Here is an 18,172-nt window from a genome sequence, read left to right as displayed (position 1 = left end):
TAATTTTTTTTTCCTATAAAAAAATGCTGATGTCACCGGACACAAATTGTGGGTTTGCTATTATATATAGATAGATTGTTGATTGTTGTTAAAAAAAATGCAACTTTAAGGATGAAAACACAACCTTTCAACTAAATAGGAATTTACAAGCTTTGAAATTAATTGAGATTGCTATTATTAATAGATAGTGTCTTCTCAAATGAAAAAAAAATGTTGAAAAGTATATTGAATTTTTTTTTTGTTTTTAACATGAAAATGTCTAAGTATCTTACGACATTATTTTATGAATGAAGCTATAAAATAAAACAATTGTTTGCAGTGTGTAGCAGTTTGGTGAGGGCTAACATGCTTTGTTGTTGGATAATCTGTTTTTGGCTCTCGATATCAGTCTACCAATATTACCCTCTAATTAGTGCATCAATTAATATATTTGCTTGTTATGATAAATATATATATATACACACGTGTATACTTATGTAAATTTATGAGATTTACTGCTTCAATTATGATGTTTGATTGTTAAAAACCCAGTAAACTGGAGAAATGCATGTTTACTTTTATCTATAGTTTACCTATTGTAAATGAAGATGTGACTGTAGAACAAAGAGGAAATAAGTTGAGGAGCTAAAGATTAGTAGGAAATGAAAGTAGCTATAACATGAGGTTAATACTAAGGGAAAAAAACAAAGTATAGTTCAATTGCAAAAACAAAAAAAAGGTAGTTTCTTCGTAATCGATCGTTTGCTCTTTTCTTAATAGCGTCTTTTCAACTGTAAGAACTTGTTAAGGACATCAAAATGTATTCTTCTTTGCAAAACATGAAAATGTTTAATATCTTAATTTCTTAATTATCACTTGCTTATATTAATGAGTTAAGGCGATATTTCCCACGCTAGGATGCCATCAAATTTGGTCGGACGAGTTAATTAATGATACATGTGTTTTGTAGAACATTTGATACATGTTCATATCATGTGAAACACGAGACACTAAAAGCATTATATTTTCTGCTAAATTGTAAATATCATTCCATGAAATGAAGGTATGGTTACAATATGAACTGAATCAGTTTCTGCTTAGAAAGCCATTTTGCTTCTAGATACTGCAAAAATGTTTTTAGAAGTCCCTAGAAAACATTAGAAATTAACTCAAAATATGCCATGACTGGTGAACTTGGAGCTAATAGAAACACAGAACAAAAGACAACATTTTGTCCCACTTAAATCGCTACTTGAATCCTTGATAAACAAAGACCTCAAGGGAATAGCTTAGGGTGCTCACACGAAACCTCACTCGAAAGTGGCTCCACTCGGCTTCTACGGAGGCGACATGCAACGGCTCCGGAACACAAGCAAACTGATGCAGCGTAGATTATAGGTCTTTAGTTCTTTTATTTATTTATTAGATAACTATATATTGAGATTATTAGTCTTTATCAATTAGGATTTGGTTTTATCTTCTTAAACTCTATATAAGAAGAGTCATGGGATCTTTGTACGTAGATTATTATTGAATTATTATTAAAGAGATTGATTTCCTTCTTCTTCTTTTCGGTAGAACTTGCGAGTTCTCAACGATCTTAAGAGTGTGTTTTCTTTTGGGTATTCTTAGACTAAACAATCGATATCACACCCTATCTGGTTACGGTTTCCGCATCTGCACCAGTTGGTATCAGAGCTAAGTGTTTTGGTTTCTTAATCAAAACTCGATTCTGGATGGAGAATTTGTTCGTGGAAAGTGAAGTAATTATTTACAAAGAAATTATTGGTCCTGCCATCTATGATTGATATGGTGAGGACATGATGATCTGAAGATAACCATAGCTATCTCGACAGAAAACTGGACGACAAGTTAAAAGCACTATGTTAGAACAAGTTAAAGATTTTTCTATACATATGGTTCGTTTTTCTTTTATCTTATTTTATTATTCAATCAATTGAACATGCATAAGATGATTACTCGGTAGCTAATTTATAAAATGCATAAGCCTAATTACTCGCAAAACATAATTGAAATTAAGAAATAAACTTTAAACCATCTCAAATTATAAATTAACTTTGAACTTCTGGCTGGCTGAGAAACTACATAGTCAGGACATGTCGTAGCTCTGCCATGTTGATTTCCACGAATCCTCATAGCTGGCTGCTCCAGGGACTAAACTGTCGTTGTTAAAGTTGGGTTCGCAGAAAGGAATAACAGAGTCCGTGTTTTCGAACATAAGGTCTGCCATGTTATGCACGTTCGGACCGTAATTAACTGGGGTGGTGGCTGTTGATGAGAATGAGGATGTAGTAGAGAATTGACACGTGTGTGAACTACGGTAAGTGACACGGAGCATGTAAGGATCTTCGTCGAGTCGTTGCACTTGTTTCTTAGCCGGACACTTGTATACTTTCTGGTGGTTGCACCTATAGTACGACCTGGAATTTTGGTTAAATTTTGGTTCAGCATATAAAATCAAAAACAATTGAAATGTCCGTTCACTAACTACAAATTGTACTATTCTGTTAGTTAATGATGCAGCAAGATATTTGAAAATTATCCAAATATATTTATTATTCACTTCTTTTTTTTAACAGCAAAGTATTTACAGATTCATTCATGTTGATTCTGTAAACCAGATCGGTAATTCTGCATCCATGTGAACGACAAAGGACGGTTGTTTCCTAGCACTACGTGCTAAGCTATCCGCCCGAAGGTTCGCCGTCCGAGTTACATGAACGATGTCTGCGTTGAGGAAACTTTCTTTTAAAAGCTTGATATCTTCCAGATAGCTTTCATATGCTGATCATTCTTCTGGTTCCGAAACCATTTTCACCAATTGAGAATAATCTGTTGCAAATGTTACCTGAAATTGTCTTAAATTCTTCATACATTCCATTGTCCAAATCAATGCTTCTACCTCCGAATGAAGGGGTGAAAGACATGTCCTTATATTTCTTGCCCCTAATAGACCATCAAACCCCGGTAAAGTACTATATCAGCCTTTCCCTGAAAATAAGTCCTTATCTTTCCATGAGCCATCTAGGAAGTACCATCGACCTGGTGTCGCTAGGGGAGGACTGGTTTGTACCGAAAGCCCTCTCGTTGGGTCATTTCCCACTTGTGCTTCTGTCAAAAGTGATGATTCCAATTCAGCTAATTTAAGTGTTTCCCTCGGACCAATATCCATATTGCTAAAAACTTTGTTATTCCGAGCTTTCCAAATATACCATAAAATCCATGCAAATTGATCATCTTTGGCTGAACTCTCCAAAAAAGATGATCCATATTAGCAAATAATGAGCTGATGGGAAAGATATTAGGAGGTGACAGAATCTTGGATAATGCCCACACTTGACGTGCTGGGGGACATTAAAAAAAATACATGGTTTATTGATTCTTCCGGATCTCCGCATCGAGCACAACATATATCTCCTTGTATCCCTCTTGCCTTTAGATTTTTCATTACCGATATACATCCTGAAAGAAGTTGCCATAAGAAATGTTTTATCTTCGGGGGACACCGCACTTTCCAACAGAAAGCTTTTAGTAAATCCACTGTGGGGCCATAAAAATCTGGTGGTTTTTTCCTATCAGGATAGACTCGTTGCACCTGATAACCTGATTGGACCGAATATTTCCCATTGTTAGTAAAATGCCATCCATTCCTATCCTCAATATGATTCCTACTTAATGGAATACTTTCAATAATTTTTGCATCCTTACGATCCACTAGAGTCCTGATTGCCTGTAAATTCCATGAACGAGATTCCGAATTAATGAGGGAATCCATTGTGAGGTCCGGATAAATGTTGTGAAGATTTTTGTTTGCTGGTCTCGGGCGAGTGGCTGGAATCCAAGGATCATTCCATACAGAGATAGACGAACCTGTTCCCACCCTTTTAATTAGTCCTTTACAAACCAGAGATCTAGCAGAAATAATACTCCTCCAGCCATATGACGGGGAATAAGAGCGAATCGGTTCCAGGGGTGAAGTATTCCTGTAATATCGTCCTTTGAAGACTCTTGAAAAAAGAGTATTTGGCTTCTCAATCAGCCTCCATAGTTGCTTTCCAAGCATGACTGTATTAAAATCAATAAGATCCTTAATACCTAATATGAACAGCTCAATCTCTTCTTAGGAACTCTTAGGTTTCTCTCGCCTCGCCTATAACGTTAGTTGTTGCTTTTAGGATATCTTTATGATGGTCTAAAGATATGTATTTATCGGTGGAGAGAGGACCTAATTCCTCTTTAGGGTTTCCTTTAGATTAATCCCAACCGTCCATCAAGCTAGAGATAAATTAGGAATTACTCCTTTATATCCAATTTCATTGGTCACCAAAAATATTAAGGAATAGCAATATTCCAATAGAAAACGGATAACTATAAGACCATATAATAGGAAAAAAAAATATTCCTTACAGTCTCCCACTTGGTCGTTAGTGAGATCCACTAATGTTTTCTTTATGGAATCATAAGGCCGGCATAATATGCTATAACTTTATTTTTTCATTTGGTCATCATAAGTATCTTGACTAATCTAGTAATCAATGAGAGTCATGACGGTCACACATCATTCTGCAACATGATCCCTTCCATGTACTACCGCATTGACCACCTTCATAGTTAGACCATAAACATATGTAGGAGTATAGTAATGGTCCCTTTAATGTCTTTAACGAGAGACTCATTCTGTTATCATAAATCCAACCAACAATAATGTGTGTGCACATTGGAAACAGAATATATAAAAGATGTAAAAGTCATAAAAGAGCTCAAATAATTGTCATACATAGGCTAATCATAAACAAACAACATTAGGCGCTATCCTCAAGACCCATACTTTCATCATGCCTCATGAAAGTCTTTGGAGGTAAATCTTTTGTAAATATGTCTGCAACCATAAGTTCAGTGCCTATATGTTCAATGACAAACTTTTCTCTTTTGACATCTTGCTTCAGTGATAGATATTTGAGGTCCATATGCTTGGCTCCCTTAAATATCCTATCATGCTTAGCGAAGAAGATTGCAGCTTGATTGTCACAGTAAAGAGTGAGAGGCTTGTCAACAAAACTCAAAGCCCCAAACTCTGACACAAAATTCCGCAACCATGTTCCTTGAATAGAAGCTTCATAACATGCAACATACTCAGCTTCCATAGTGGATGTGTTTATCAACTCCGACTTTTGGCTTTTCCATGAGATGGCACCTCCACCAAGGAGATACACATAGCCGAGAGTACAGTGTCTAGAGTCTTTGCATCCACAAAAATCTGAGTCTGAAAATCCAACCATCTGTGGATGTGTTGATTTTTGATATGTCAACATGTAGTTTCTTGTTCCCTTTAAGTATCTCAAAACTTTCTTTTCAGCTTGCCAATGAGCGAGTCCTGGGTTACTCTGAAATCTACCCAGCATGCCAACTGCGTGGCTAATATCAAGTCTGGTACAAACCTGTGCATACATCAAACTTCCCACAAGAGATGCATAAGGGTATTTTTGCATTTCATTACGTTCTATTTCATTATGCGGACATTGCTTAAGATTAAGCGTGTCACCTTTATGCATAGGAACAATGCTAGAAGAACATGTCATCATGCCAAATCTCTCAAGAACTTTATCAATATATGCTTTCTGAGACAATCCCAAAATTCCTAGTGATCTGTCACGGAATATCTCAATTCCTATCACATAGGATGCCTCACCCATATCTTTCATTTCAAAGTTCTCAGAGAGATAACTCTTAGTCTCATGTAATAAATCAACATCACTGCTGGCTAATAATATGTCATCAACATACAGAACCAAAAATATGAACTTACTCCCACTGATCTTGAGGTATATACATGGATCCACAATGTTTTTTTTAAACCAAATTTTGTAATGGTTTCATCAAAATTTAAGTACCATTGCCTCGAAGATTGTTTAAGTCCATATATTGATTTCTTCAATTTGCAGACCATATCTTCATGACCTTCGATTATGAAACCTTCGGGTTGACGCATATAGACTTCTTCTTCTAAGTCTCCATTAAGAAAGACGGTTTTCACATCCATTTGATGTAACTCAAGATCATATTCAGCTACATATACCATTATAATTCTAAGAGAGTCTTTTCTAGACACGGGTGAAAATTCTCACCATAATCAGTGCCTTCTTTCTGATTATACCCTTTGGCTACAAGTCTGGATCTACGTCGTTTAACATTGCCATGACAATCGAGCTTGGATTTATAGATCCATTTGCACCCAATTGCTTTGTGTCCTTCAGGCAATGGAACAACATCCCAAACTTCATTCTTAACCATTGAGTCTATTTCGTCTTTACTGGCCTCGATCCATTGATCATAATTAACATCTTTCATGGCTTGTGAATAAGAAACCGGATCTTTTAAATCCCATTCTCCAGATTCTATTGGATAAAGCACATAGTCATCAGAAATAGCTGATCTTCTCTCACGAGTTGATCTTCTTAATGTTGGTTCCTCGTGTGCTTCATGTTCATTATTGGCGATATTTTCATTAAGGCCTGGTGGATCATTCAACTGGTTTTCCTCGTTGTGCAACGGTTCTACAACAGGAGGATTCCCAACATTTGGAACTAAGGGTAAAGGGATATTTACCCTAATTTCTTGAATGATCACATCTTGAATTTATCACTCCCACTAATCTCACCATTCTCATAAAATCTGGCATTACCGGTTTCTACTATTCTCGTAGTATGGGTTGGACAGTAAAATCTATATCCTTTAGACTTCTCAGGGTAACCAATAAAGAAACCACTGACTGTTCTGAAATCTAATTTCTTTTCATGTGGATTATATATTCTTGCTTCAGCTGGACATCCCCAAACTTGGAGGTGTGACAGACTAGGTTTCCAGCCTTTCTACAGTTCAAAAGGAGTCTTTGGAACTGCCTTGCTAGGAACTCGGTTCAAGATATAGACTGCAGTTCGTAATGCATCCATCCACAAGGATATAGGTAAATTAGCATGACTCATCATGGATCTAACCATTTCCATATAAGTACGATTACGCCTTTCAGCTACACCATTCTGCCATGGAGAACCAGGCGTTGTGTATTGAGCAACGATTCCTAATTTCTGGAGGAGTTTGGCAAATGGTCCAGGATGTTGTCATGTTTCATCATATCTGCCATAAAATTCACCACCTCTATCTGACCTAATGATTTTCACCTTTCTATCTGATTGTCTCTCAACTTCAGTAATGAATACTTGCACAACATCCACAGATTGAGACTTTGCATGCAATAGATAGAGATAACAATAATGTGAATAATCATCGATAAAAGTAATGAAGTACTTTTCACCTCCAAAAGTTGGAACGTCAAAAGGTCCACAAATATCTGTATGTATGATTTCAAGAAGCTGTGTACTTCTTGTGGCTCCTCTTTTAGTGTGTTTAGTTTGCTTACCCTTAATGCAATCTACACACTCTTTACCGTTGGTAAAATCAAGATTCGGTACGACTCCATCTTTTACCAATCTTTTGATTCTTTCACTAGAAATGTGTCCTAGTCTTTTATGCCACAAGAAATATGAATCATTCGCACATGCTTTAGTTTTACGTTTATCTTGCAGGGTGAGATGTGTTTCAAAATTTTGATCAGACAAATTTAATTTGTAAAGACCATTAACTAATATTTCAGAACCAATTTTATTCAGAAATAAATTGAAACGACCATCTCCTTGAGAAGACTTAAAACCAGCCAAATCAAGTTTGCTTACTGAAACTAAATTACGGGAAATAGAAGGAACATAAAGAGTCTGAAATAAATCCAAACAAAATCCACTATCTAAAATGAGACGATAAGTGCCAATAACTTCAATTGGCGCTTTGTCTCGATTCCCCATAAGTATATAGTTTTCACTTGGATTTATGGTCTGGGTTGTAAAGAATCCCTGCAAGGAATTAGTTACATGTACATTAGCACCACTATCAATCCACCAAGTATCAGAAGAAACATGAGCAAAGTTAGATTTAAAAAAGCTTACTGAACCCATAGGATTACCTTTCTTTTCAAACCATTCTTTCCTTTTAGGGGAATCTTTCTGAAAGTGTCCAGACTTTTTGCAAAAGTTGCATCGGTCATCTTTTCTTGCCTTCTTCTCATTGACTTGATTAGAATCATTCATCCTGGGTGGTGCTCTTTTATGACTTGGTTGATGTCTTTTCCCAGCTTTAGGTCCAGCTCCTTGGACATAGTGGGCAACCTTAATACCTTCACGACCAAGCCTTGATTCCTCTTGGACCAGTTTGTTAGCCAATTCAATCGACGTCCACTTTTCAACAATGGCGTTGTAATTGATTTGGAATGGTCCATACTGAGGAGGTAAAGAGTTTAGGATAAACTGGACAAGAAATGAATCATCCACACTCATTCCTAAACCCTTTAGCTTAGCCGCAAGATTGGTCATTTCAATGCAATGTTCATGCATAGACCTTGTGCCATCATGTTTCATGGTTGTAAGATCTGCCATAAGTTTCCAGCAAGGGATTTGTCTGCAGTCTTAAACCGTTCTTCTATAGCCGCTAGATAAGCCTTAACTTTCTCTGCAACTGGAAGGGAAGTTTTGATGTTGCTAGCTATTGTCATCCTTAAGAACATGATGCTCAATCTGTTAGCTTTCTCCCACGCTTTATGGAAAGCCTTTTCTTCCTTAGTACTATCATTAGTGAGTTGGCTAGGCTCTTCTTCACGAAGTGCCAAGTCCAAATCTAGTACACCTAATGTGAACTCAACTTTCTCTTTCCATTCGGAGAAGTTGGTTCCAATGAGGATGGGGACAAAAGAGACCATAGATGACAAACTAGCGGAAGAAGTTGCTGCATTTTAGAGATAGAACAAGCATTAATTAGGCTTCATAACTTAATCAACACGAAAAAATTGAATGTATATGACAAGAAATTATAATGTTCCTGTGGGAATCACATAATCTCATATAAGGTCACAAATTCATGGAACTTTATTGAATGATGTACCGAATTATTCAAACTATCTGTGGATATCCTTAGCTTTCACGATAACAATCATTCCATTATTGAGTGATGTATTGAATTACTCAAACCAAATCATCTGTGGATGTCTTTAGTTTACACAATATATACGCTCTTAAGTAATTAATCAATTCTCATGATTATAGTCTACATGTGGGTAACTAAATAATTCATAAGAAGATCAAAAACTTGGCTTAAATAATGATTTTTAGTTGCAACTATTAAGGTAAAGTCACTGTGGTGATATCTAAACCCTAATAAACACTTTATGTGAAATAATGTTTTGTACTAATTGTGTTTTAGTTTATAAATTATTTCTATACGGATTATGAATAGAAAAGTTTATAACTTTATGTGCAAAATCGGTTTTGTACGAATTCTGTGCAAAATGATTCTGCAGTATATACAAAACACGTTGTACTAATTATACACAGACCAATTATTATTATCAATTTTGCACAAAAAACTTCACGAATCATTATTTACAGGATAGGTCTTTGGAAACCCTAATTTACATAATCCAGAAATTTGCACGGAAAAAGGTTTGCAAAAAAAAAAAAAAAAAAAAAAACCCTAATTCGCAGAACACCGTTTTTGCACGGATTTTGTATTGCGAAAATTATAATTCGGGTATGCACAAACTATGCATGATTCTTTTAAAAAGATAATTATAATCCCTAGATGCACAAACTATGCACGATTCTCTTAAACAGGAAAATAATTATTTCAGATGCACAGAGTTCGCACGATTTTATCAAACAGACTTAATATATTTCTCAGATCGCACTAACTTTGCACACATACGAAAATTAAACCCTTAATAAGATCTAGAAATCACAATGATCAGATCTATCAGTTTCACTTATCTAGCTCATAGATCTATTATTCTTAATGGATTAAACAGATGTTTATAACCATGCTCTGATACCACATGTAAGTTAAATTTACATGAACCCTAAGATCTTTAAACATCTAGGTTAATCACATAATATAATCATATGAATGTTTATAGAGGTACCTGGATTCATTTTGCCTGAGAGATCTTCCTGGATGGATTGAATCCTGAATGGAAGATGAACAGCTCAATCTCTTCTTAGGAACTCTTAGGTTTCTCTCGCCTCGCCTATAACGTTAGTTGTTGCTTTTAGGATATCTTTATGATGGTCTAAAGATATTTATTTATAGGTGGAGAGAGGACCTAATTCCTCTTTAGGGTTTCCTTTAGATTAATCTCAACCGTCCATCAAGCTAGAGATAAATTAGGAATTATTCTTTTATATCCAATTTCATTGGTCACCATAAATATTAAGGAATTGCAATATTCCAATAGAAAACGGATAACTATAAGACCATATAATAGGGAAAGGAAATATTTCTTACAGTCTCCCACTTGGTCGTTAGTGAGATCCACTAATGTTTTCTTTATGGAGTCATAAGGCCGGCATAATATGCTATAACTTTATTTTTTCATTTGGTCATCATAAGTGTCTTGACTAATCTAGTAATCAATGAGAGTCATGGCAGTCGCACATCATTCTGCAACATGATCCCTTCCATGTACTACCGCATTGACCACCTTCATAGTTAGACCATAAACATAAGTAGGAGTATCGTAATGGTCCCTTTAATGTCTTTAACGAGAGACTCATTCTGTTATCATAAATCCAACCAACAATAATGTGTGTGCACATTGGAAACAGAATATATAAAAGATGTAAAAGTCATAAAAGAGCTCAAATAATTGTCATACATAGGCTAATCGTAAACACACAACATTAGGCGCTATCCTCAAGACCCATACTTTCAGCATGCTTCATGAAAGTCTTTGGAGGTAAAGCTTTTGTAAATATGTCTGCAACCATAAGTTCAGTGCCTATATGTTCAATGACAAACTTTTCTCTTTTGACATCTTGCTTCAGTGATAAATATTTGAGGCCCATATGCTTGGCTCCCTTAGATATCCTATCATGCTAAGCGAAGAAGATTGCAGCTTGATTGTCACAGTAAAGAGTGAGAGGCTTGTCAACAAAACTCAAAGCCCTAAACACTGACACACAATTCCGCAACCATGTTCCTTGAATAGAAGCTTCATAACATGCAACATACCCAGCTTCCATAGTGGATGTGTATATCAACTCTGACTTCTGGCTTTTCCATGAGATGGCACCTCCACCAAGGAGATACACATAGCCGAGAGTACAGTGTCTAGAGTCTTTGCATCCACCATAATCTGAGTCCGAAAATCCAACCATCTGTGGATGTGTTGATTTTCGATATGTCAACATGTAGTTTCTTGTTCCCTTTAAGTATCTCAAAACTTTCTTTGCAGCTTGCCAATGAGCGAGTCCTGGGTTACTCTGAAATCTACCCAGCATGCCAACTGCGTGGCTAATATCAGGTCTGGTACAAACCTGTGCATACATCAAACTTCCCACAAGAGATGCATAAGGGTATTTTTGCATTTCATTATGTTCCATTTCATTCTGCGGACATTGCTTAAGATTAAGCGTGTCACCTTTATGCATAGGAACAATGCTAGAAGAACATGTCATCATGCCGAATCTCTCAAGAACTTTATCAATATATGCTTTCTGAGACAATCCCAAAATTCCTAGTGATCTGTCACGGAATATCTCAATTCCTATCTCATAGGATGCCTCACCCATATCTTTCATTTCAAAGTTCTCAAAGAGATAACTCTTAGTCTCATGTAATAAACCAAGATCACTGCTGGCATAGATAATTCCATTCTCGAGCAAAGTTTACATAGATAATTATTTCTTATTGTATTTTATATATTTTAGTAGTTTTCCTATTTTAATTAAGATTATGATTTTCATTGATTAAAAAATTTATTATAAATAGGTATCTAAGCCTAAAGTTGTATTCGGTTTTTGATTTGATTAATAAAAATCTTTGGCTTTTGCGAGAATAATATTCACTATCCCTTGTATTGATTTGATTAGATTCATCAATCAAGAAATATGTATCAAACGAGAATTCCCTAGAATCCCTTGGTTGAGCTGGCTGGTCCCAAACATGGTTTCATAACCCCTTGGTCGAACCGGTTATTGTTGCTTCCACTCCATCAGTTATCTATCAAAATAGTCTCATATCCTTGTTTCCCTCCATCTTGGACCGTGATTAAATGGGTAAATATGGATTCAAGACTTAACAAAACCACTTCCAAATGATAAAATAAACTAATATACTATTACGCAAACAAGGAATCATTTTTAAAATTGATGAATATAATTACCGAGGATATCTAGAACCGAGAATTTCCTTTTGGCCATATTTACGCCAAACATAATTATCGTCTGGCGGAGTGCCCATGTTCACCATCCTCGCCGCCGCTACCAACACCGTTTCCACGGCTCCATCCTTCTTCCTGTACATATGTATATGATACATACCTCAATATTTACATGTCCACAGCTAGGGGTGGGATTTACATGTCCACAACTAGGGAGTAGGCAAATAAACTGAATCCAAAAATCTGAACCGACCCGATCAACCTGATAAAAATGAATCTGAATTGAACCGAATCTAACATAAATATCGAAAGAGATTTATTTTACGGTATTTTGGGTTATGGGTTTTATCCTAACTGGACTCAAACCCAATATATATCTGAAAATCTAAAACTTTCAAAATTCCAAAATACTCGTACCAAACTCGAATTCAATCCTAAATAAATATCTAAAATACTCAAAGATTTTATTGTGTACCTAAAATAAGCATCTATTATATGAATAATTAACTCAAATACTTAGTTTAATATATTTTGGTATTTAGTTCTCCTTCTTCTCTATAGTCGAGTTTATGTTTTCGCTTTGGAATTATCGGATATGATGTGATTTCACATAGTTCTGAGTTATGTTCTCTAATTTCAGTGTCTTTACTCTATAACTTCACTTGTCAAAAACACTAAAACCAAAAAGAATCATGATGAGAACATTTTTCATTTTTCATTTATTATTTATGATATTTGTTTCATTAGATTTTTATTTTGTTCTCGGGTTTAACTAAGTGCAAAACAATAGTTTGGAACCAAAAACCCGACTAAGATCTGAACCCGAAACTATATTGGGTTCTACCTGTTTTTAGCAATGTTACAAATCCTAAACCAAATCCAAGCAAAACTGTATAATATCCGAATGAGACTGAAATCCATAAACCCCGAACCTTGACTGAACCACAGCCGAAACCCGACTGGTCCACAACTATATATGCATATATATATATATATATATATATATATATATATATAACTAGACTTATTCTACATGTTATTAATCGTATTCCAACCATACCAAAGTTTTTTTTGAAAAAGTATATATGTTATTTTCTGCTCTGCTGCGTACCGGCAAAGCCGCTTTTCAGATTTTGAAGGTCTTAAACAGTTTAGAAAATATTTTAGTAATATATTTTTTTAAACAATTTAGAAACCTATGTTCATATATACTAGCTCGAAAATTTTGAAGGGCCTAAGGCAAATATTCTACTTGCTGTGTCCAAGATTAACTCTGCATACCGGGTAATAATTCAAAGTCTTTATATGTTTCTTCCACTACAAGACATAAGAACTCGGAGCCTTAATCTTTTACGTACCTTCTTCGAGGCCTTGGCGTCGAGAAAGCGCAACCAGGACCGGAATCATCTGGTCCAAGCCTTAATCTGATCACTCTCTCCCTTACTCTGTGGTCCTGCTTCAGACCCGGTTCAATCTGCATCATCATCTGGTCCAAGCCAGACACTTGAACTGGTTTTGGTTCAGGCTGATTTGGTACGAAAGCGTTCTTCCTCTCAAGTAGGATTCCCAGCCGCTCGTTGGCGTCTCTAAATAGAGTGGAGATCGAACCGAGAGAACTCGAGAGAGATTCTGGCGACTCTTGTGCTGATAAGTTGAATTTGAGCTCCTCAACCAGATTGATTCCGTTGAAGATTTTTGACAATATCTCCTCCATCGTATGACTATAAAACTTTGTAGTTTGGCCTCTTTTATATTTATTGACATATATATTTGTAATACTTTTTTTGTTCACCTAAATTAGGTTTTGGCTTCAGCTTGTGGTCTCTGATCCTTTTGTGTAGACATCTACATATATAGACATTAGAGACATAAACATATTATTAGAGAGGGTACGTAAACAAAATTTATATTATATGTTGATTCCTATATATTTTTGTTGAAAAATCAAAGGTTGTGAGGGTACGTAAGCAAAACTTATATTATATGTTGATTCCGATGTATTTTTGTTGAAAAATCAAAGATTGTGAAATATTTTTGAATGCGAAGTAAGTAATACAATCTCCAATCACAAAATTTAAGTTAGTCTCAGTTTTTGTGTGTGTTGACAAATTGGCGAACATATAGATTAGACTAAACTGGACACGTCTCTAATTGATTTCTATATAGTTGATCGATGTGATAAGATTGTATGATAAGATTGTATGATAAGATAAGAAGTTGTTTACTGATGGTGCAGGCAGTGAGAGTATATCTTTTTTTTATTAACGCGGAAAAAGAAGAGCAGTCGCACTAACAAAGTCACGGTCTGCTTTTTTATCTGCGTTGAAATACTCTATCGTTTTAAAACTTTTAACGTTAAAAACGCGTTCATAAAAGTCTAGGCAAAGATTCGGATTTCAATGTTTAAATAATTGCGCGATCAAAATTGATGTTGAAACAAATGAATTTCAATGTTTAAATAACTGCGTGGTCAAAATTGATGTTGAAACAAATGAAGTCTCGCGTCAAGAAGCTGGAAGACTAATAAATCTAAGTTACACCTTATGCAAAAGTAAATGATTGACGTTGAATTGCCACAGTGATAAAAGGGAGTGTTAATAGCCTTTCTCGGATTTGATCCGCCGCTCGGATTTGATCTACCGCTCAGATTCAATCCGCGTTAAAAATAATAATTTACGATGCTTGGATTCCCGACAAATAGATGAAATCATTTTTTTACCAAATTAAAAAAAAAAGACTTTGATAAATTTATTTACTAGGTGATTTTCTCGTGCATATGCACGGATACAAAGTAAAGAAATTATAATAATTTATTTATATTTTTCATTTATTTAAATTTTTTTTAAATCAAGTTATAATTTATGTATAAATTAAAGTTATTTTGAATAATATTATGTTGTCATTCTAATTAGATATTCAATTTTAGGTATAACATATATAGCCAGTTTGGTTATTATTTGGGTATATTAAATTATATTTATTTTTGAAATAAATCCTAAATTTTTAATTCTAAATTAGGTAAAATTTTGATTAATTTTGTTTGTTCCATATAGTTTGGTGTCTTAGATTTGTAAATATATTTTCCAAACTATATATAGTTTAGCATATATTATTTTGGAAAAAAATTGAATATTTCAACTAAAATTGTGATCTACTCTAGTACCATAAACGAATGTTACTGATAATCTTTTGGAATATCATGCACATTTATAATTTTCAAAGGAACTAACTCATGTAATAACTGGTTAATATTTAATTTTAATTTACTTATAAGTTTGACTCGTTCTCTAATTTATATTTATAAGAAATGAATATAATATTATTACAGATAATAGTTTATAAGTTCTGAATCATTCTGCAATATATATATATATATATAAAATATTGTTACAGATAATAATATATTTTCATTTCAATTTGACCTATGATTTTAGGTATATTAATTTATATTGGTCATGTTACTTCTTTTATGGTTTTGTGGATATATTAGGCTAAAAATTTAATCCAAATCCAATTTCTTTTTGAATTAATGAGGCTAAAATTCAGATAGTTGTGCTCAATATATTTATTTTAGTTCATCATTCTAGAGGTGTATATATATAATTCGTTAATTGTTTTATTTTTGTCTCGGAAAGTTTTAAGAAAAACTAAAGTGATGATCGACTCATAAATATATAAATGAAATTAACCAAAATATTTTGAAATTTCACACATGGATATAAAATATTTTTAAAATAATTAAATTCTTACTTTTACTTTTTACTAATTCGTATCACTATATAATGTGATGTATGAAAATGCACAAAATATTTTAACCAAAATATAAGAATTCAGATTTTTTGAATATTCATATATTGGTTGAAGAAATTTAATATAATTATGTAGTAAATATTTAATTATTATGTATTATTTTATTTTGTGAATTTTCGTTTTTAATGAAAATGTAAAACGTAAAATTATAATCATAAAACAAACCATATAAGTCATTATCAATATGTCGATGACAGACGACAAACCAAGCAACATGCTCATGCGGGTAAATTATGTCAATATTTTTAAAAAGATGAAAATTTCAATTTCCATTATGGTTTTAAGAATAGAAATACATTTGTGGTCACAAATGCAACTCCACAAATAATCATTATGGTTTTAGACAGTTTATAAATTGAACTATATTTATATATATAATTTTTGTTAAATCTAAGTGTCTCCAGTTATTAATTTTTATGATCCGCGCCTTGCACAGAGTGAATAAATTAAAATAAATTATAATTTTCAATTCGTATGTATTAAAAAAATAAAAAGACATATTGACTCAATATATAAACACTGCCTATTATGAAACTTATTATAAAATTTATGATATACAAAACAATGCAAAACAAACAATTTGGACTTTCTGAAGTACGTACTGGGCTATCTGGGTTTAAGGTGAAAATAATTAAACTAACAGTAAGAATCTGCTTACTAATGTGTTATGTTATATTTTTACACAATTTTAAAATGTTTCGCCGGGTTGGTAAAAATTATAGACGACTTAACTTACTCTGAAAAATAATAATACTTTCTAGTTTCTACAACTAAGTGGGCCAATCAGGACATACATTGAAAATAATACTTTCTACAGATAAATATTTCATAATTATAAAGTCTTGGTGTTTAAGTTAAAGGATTCAATTTACTATGTCCTTATCTAAAAATTTCATCTCTAATTATTTGTCTATTAACATTCTTTATTGCCATGTATCAAATAAAATCAAAAACATCTTAACCAAAATAAATGTCATGTATCAAAGTTTTATCTAATAATATATAATAACATGTCTCTCAACGGTTATTAATACACTTTCATACATTTTTAGGTTAAATATTTTATGTTAATGATATAAGTGTTATTGTTAATTTTTTTTCTTCTTTTAGATATTATATTTATTGATTTAAATTGTGTATTATAACTTTTATAATCATAAGTATTCACTTAAGATATTTATTATCCAAATAAATGATGAGAATTCCTAAAATTTTATTTTAGGTAGTGTAATTTGATATACATACTCAAAAATATCTATAAAAGAATTACAAAAAAAAAGAAATTTAGAATTACTGTAAAGTTATTTTTCTCACACTGTTAAGTTATTAATTTCCTATATAAAATCAGTTCATAAATTTTTAAGGTATCTGTTTAATTTATTGTATTTGATTCTGGTAAAAGATATTATATAAGTAAAAAGACAAAGATTGATGATAGGTTTCTTTTTGAAAGACAATGGTTTTCTTCTCTCTCTATTATAAGATCGATTATCTCAGTACACTCTGCTTAAGCAAAACAACCGGTATGTAGTAGTCAACAAATTGCTGATGCTAGGACTGCTACATGTGCAACCGCGTGCAGACTAATATTTCAAACTTTTGGGGTTTGGAATTGAATATTTTAGAATTTCATGTGTTATAAAAGGCATTTCATGTGCTATACAAAAAAAATCATGTGCTAATGTGTTAACCCTTTGGTGTTTCATGAAATGGTTATATACTTTTTTTTTGGTATTCCAGTCTTGTGTAGACACTACAAGAAAACGTGTCCATAACAACGAACATTTACGACGAAAATATTTCGTCGTAAATTTACATGATGTTTACAACGCAATTACGAGGAATCCAACTTTCGTCGTAAACGCAATGTAAATTTACGACGAATAGATTTCGTCGTAAACTCCATGTAAGTTTACGACGAATGTACGTGGAAAGAGAAATACGTCGTAATCATTACATCGACATTACAACGAAACATGTTACCGTTATATTTAGGTGAAAACGTGTATTCAATGTGCTTTAACTTACCTAATTTCGTCGTAAAGTCGTTGTAAATAATATGTTAAAACCATGTAAAATCCATGTAAAATATTCCTTGTAAAATCG

General features: G+C 33.5%; 1 protein-coding gene across 2 annotated transcripts; it reads right to left on the bottom strand.

Moving 5' to 3' along the window:
* Window positions 1–156: 156 nt before the first annotated feature.
* On the bottom strand, window positions 157–17,884 carry LOC125588907 (WRKY transcription factor 55-like). 2 transcript variants are annotated; one of them, XM_048760851.1, is made up of 3 exons: window positions 13,615–15,182; window positions 12,260–12,391; window positions 157–2,420 (listed from the first exon to the last, which is right to left on the bottom strand). In XM_048760851.1, the coding sequence occupies exons 1-3, from the start codon at window positions 13,968–13,970 to the stop codon at window positions 2,090–2,092; spliced, it is 819 nt and encodes a 272-aa protein (XP_048616808.1). In that variant the 5' UTR covers window positions 13,971–15,182; the 3' UTR covers window positions 157–2,089. The 2 variants fall into 2 exon arrangements, 1 of the variants encoding a protein (XP_048616808.1); XR_007325102.1 differs by lacking the exon at window positions 157–2,420 and having other exon boundaries at window positions 9,606–12,533; window positions 13,615–17,884.
* Between the last annotated feature and the right edge of the window lie 288 nt (window positions 17,885–18,172).

The sequence above is a fragment of the Brassica napus genome, chromosome C6, assembly GCF_020379485.1.
Source record: "Brassica napus cultivar Da-Ae chromosome C6, Da-Ae, whole genome shotgun sequence".
NCBI lineage: Eukaryota > Viridiplantae > Streptophyta > Magnoliopsida > Brassicales > Brassicaceae > Brassica > Brassica napus.
Note: the sequence above shows the minus strand (reverse complement) of the source record. Positions and strands in the feature narration are given on the sequence as shown.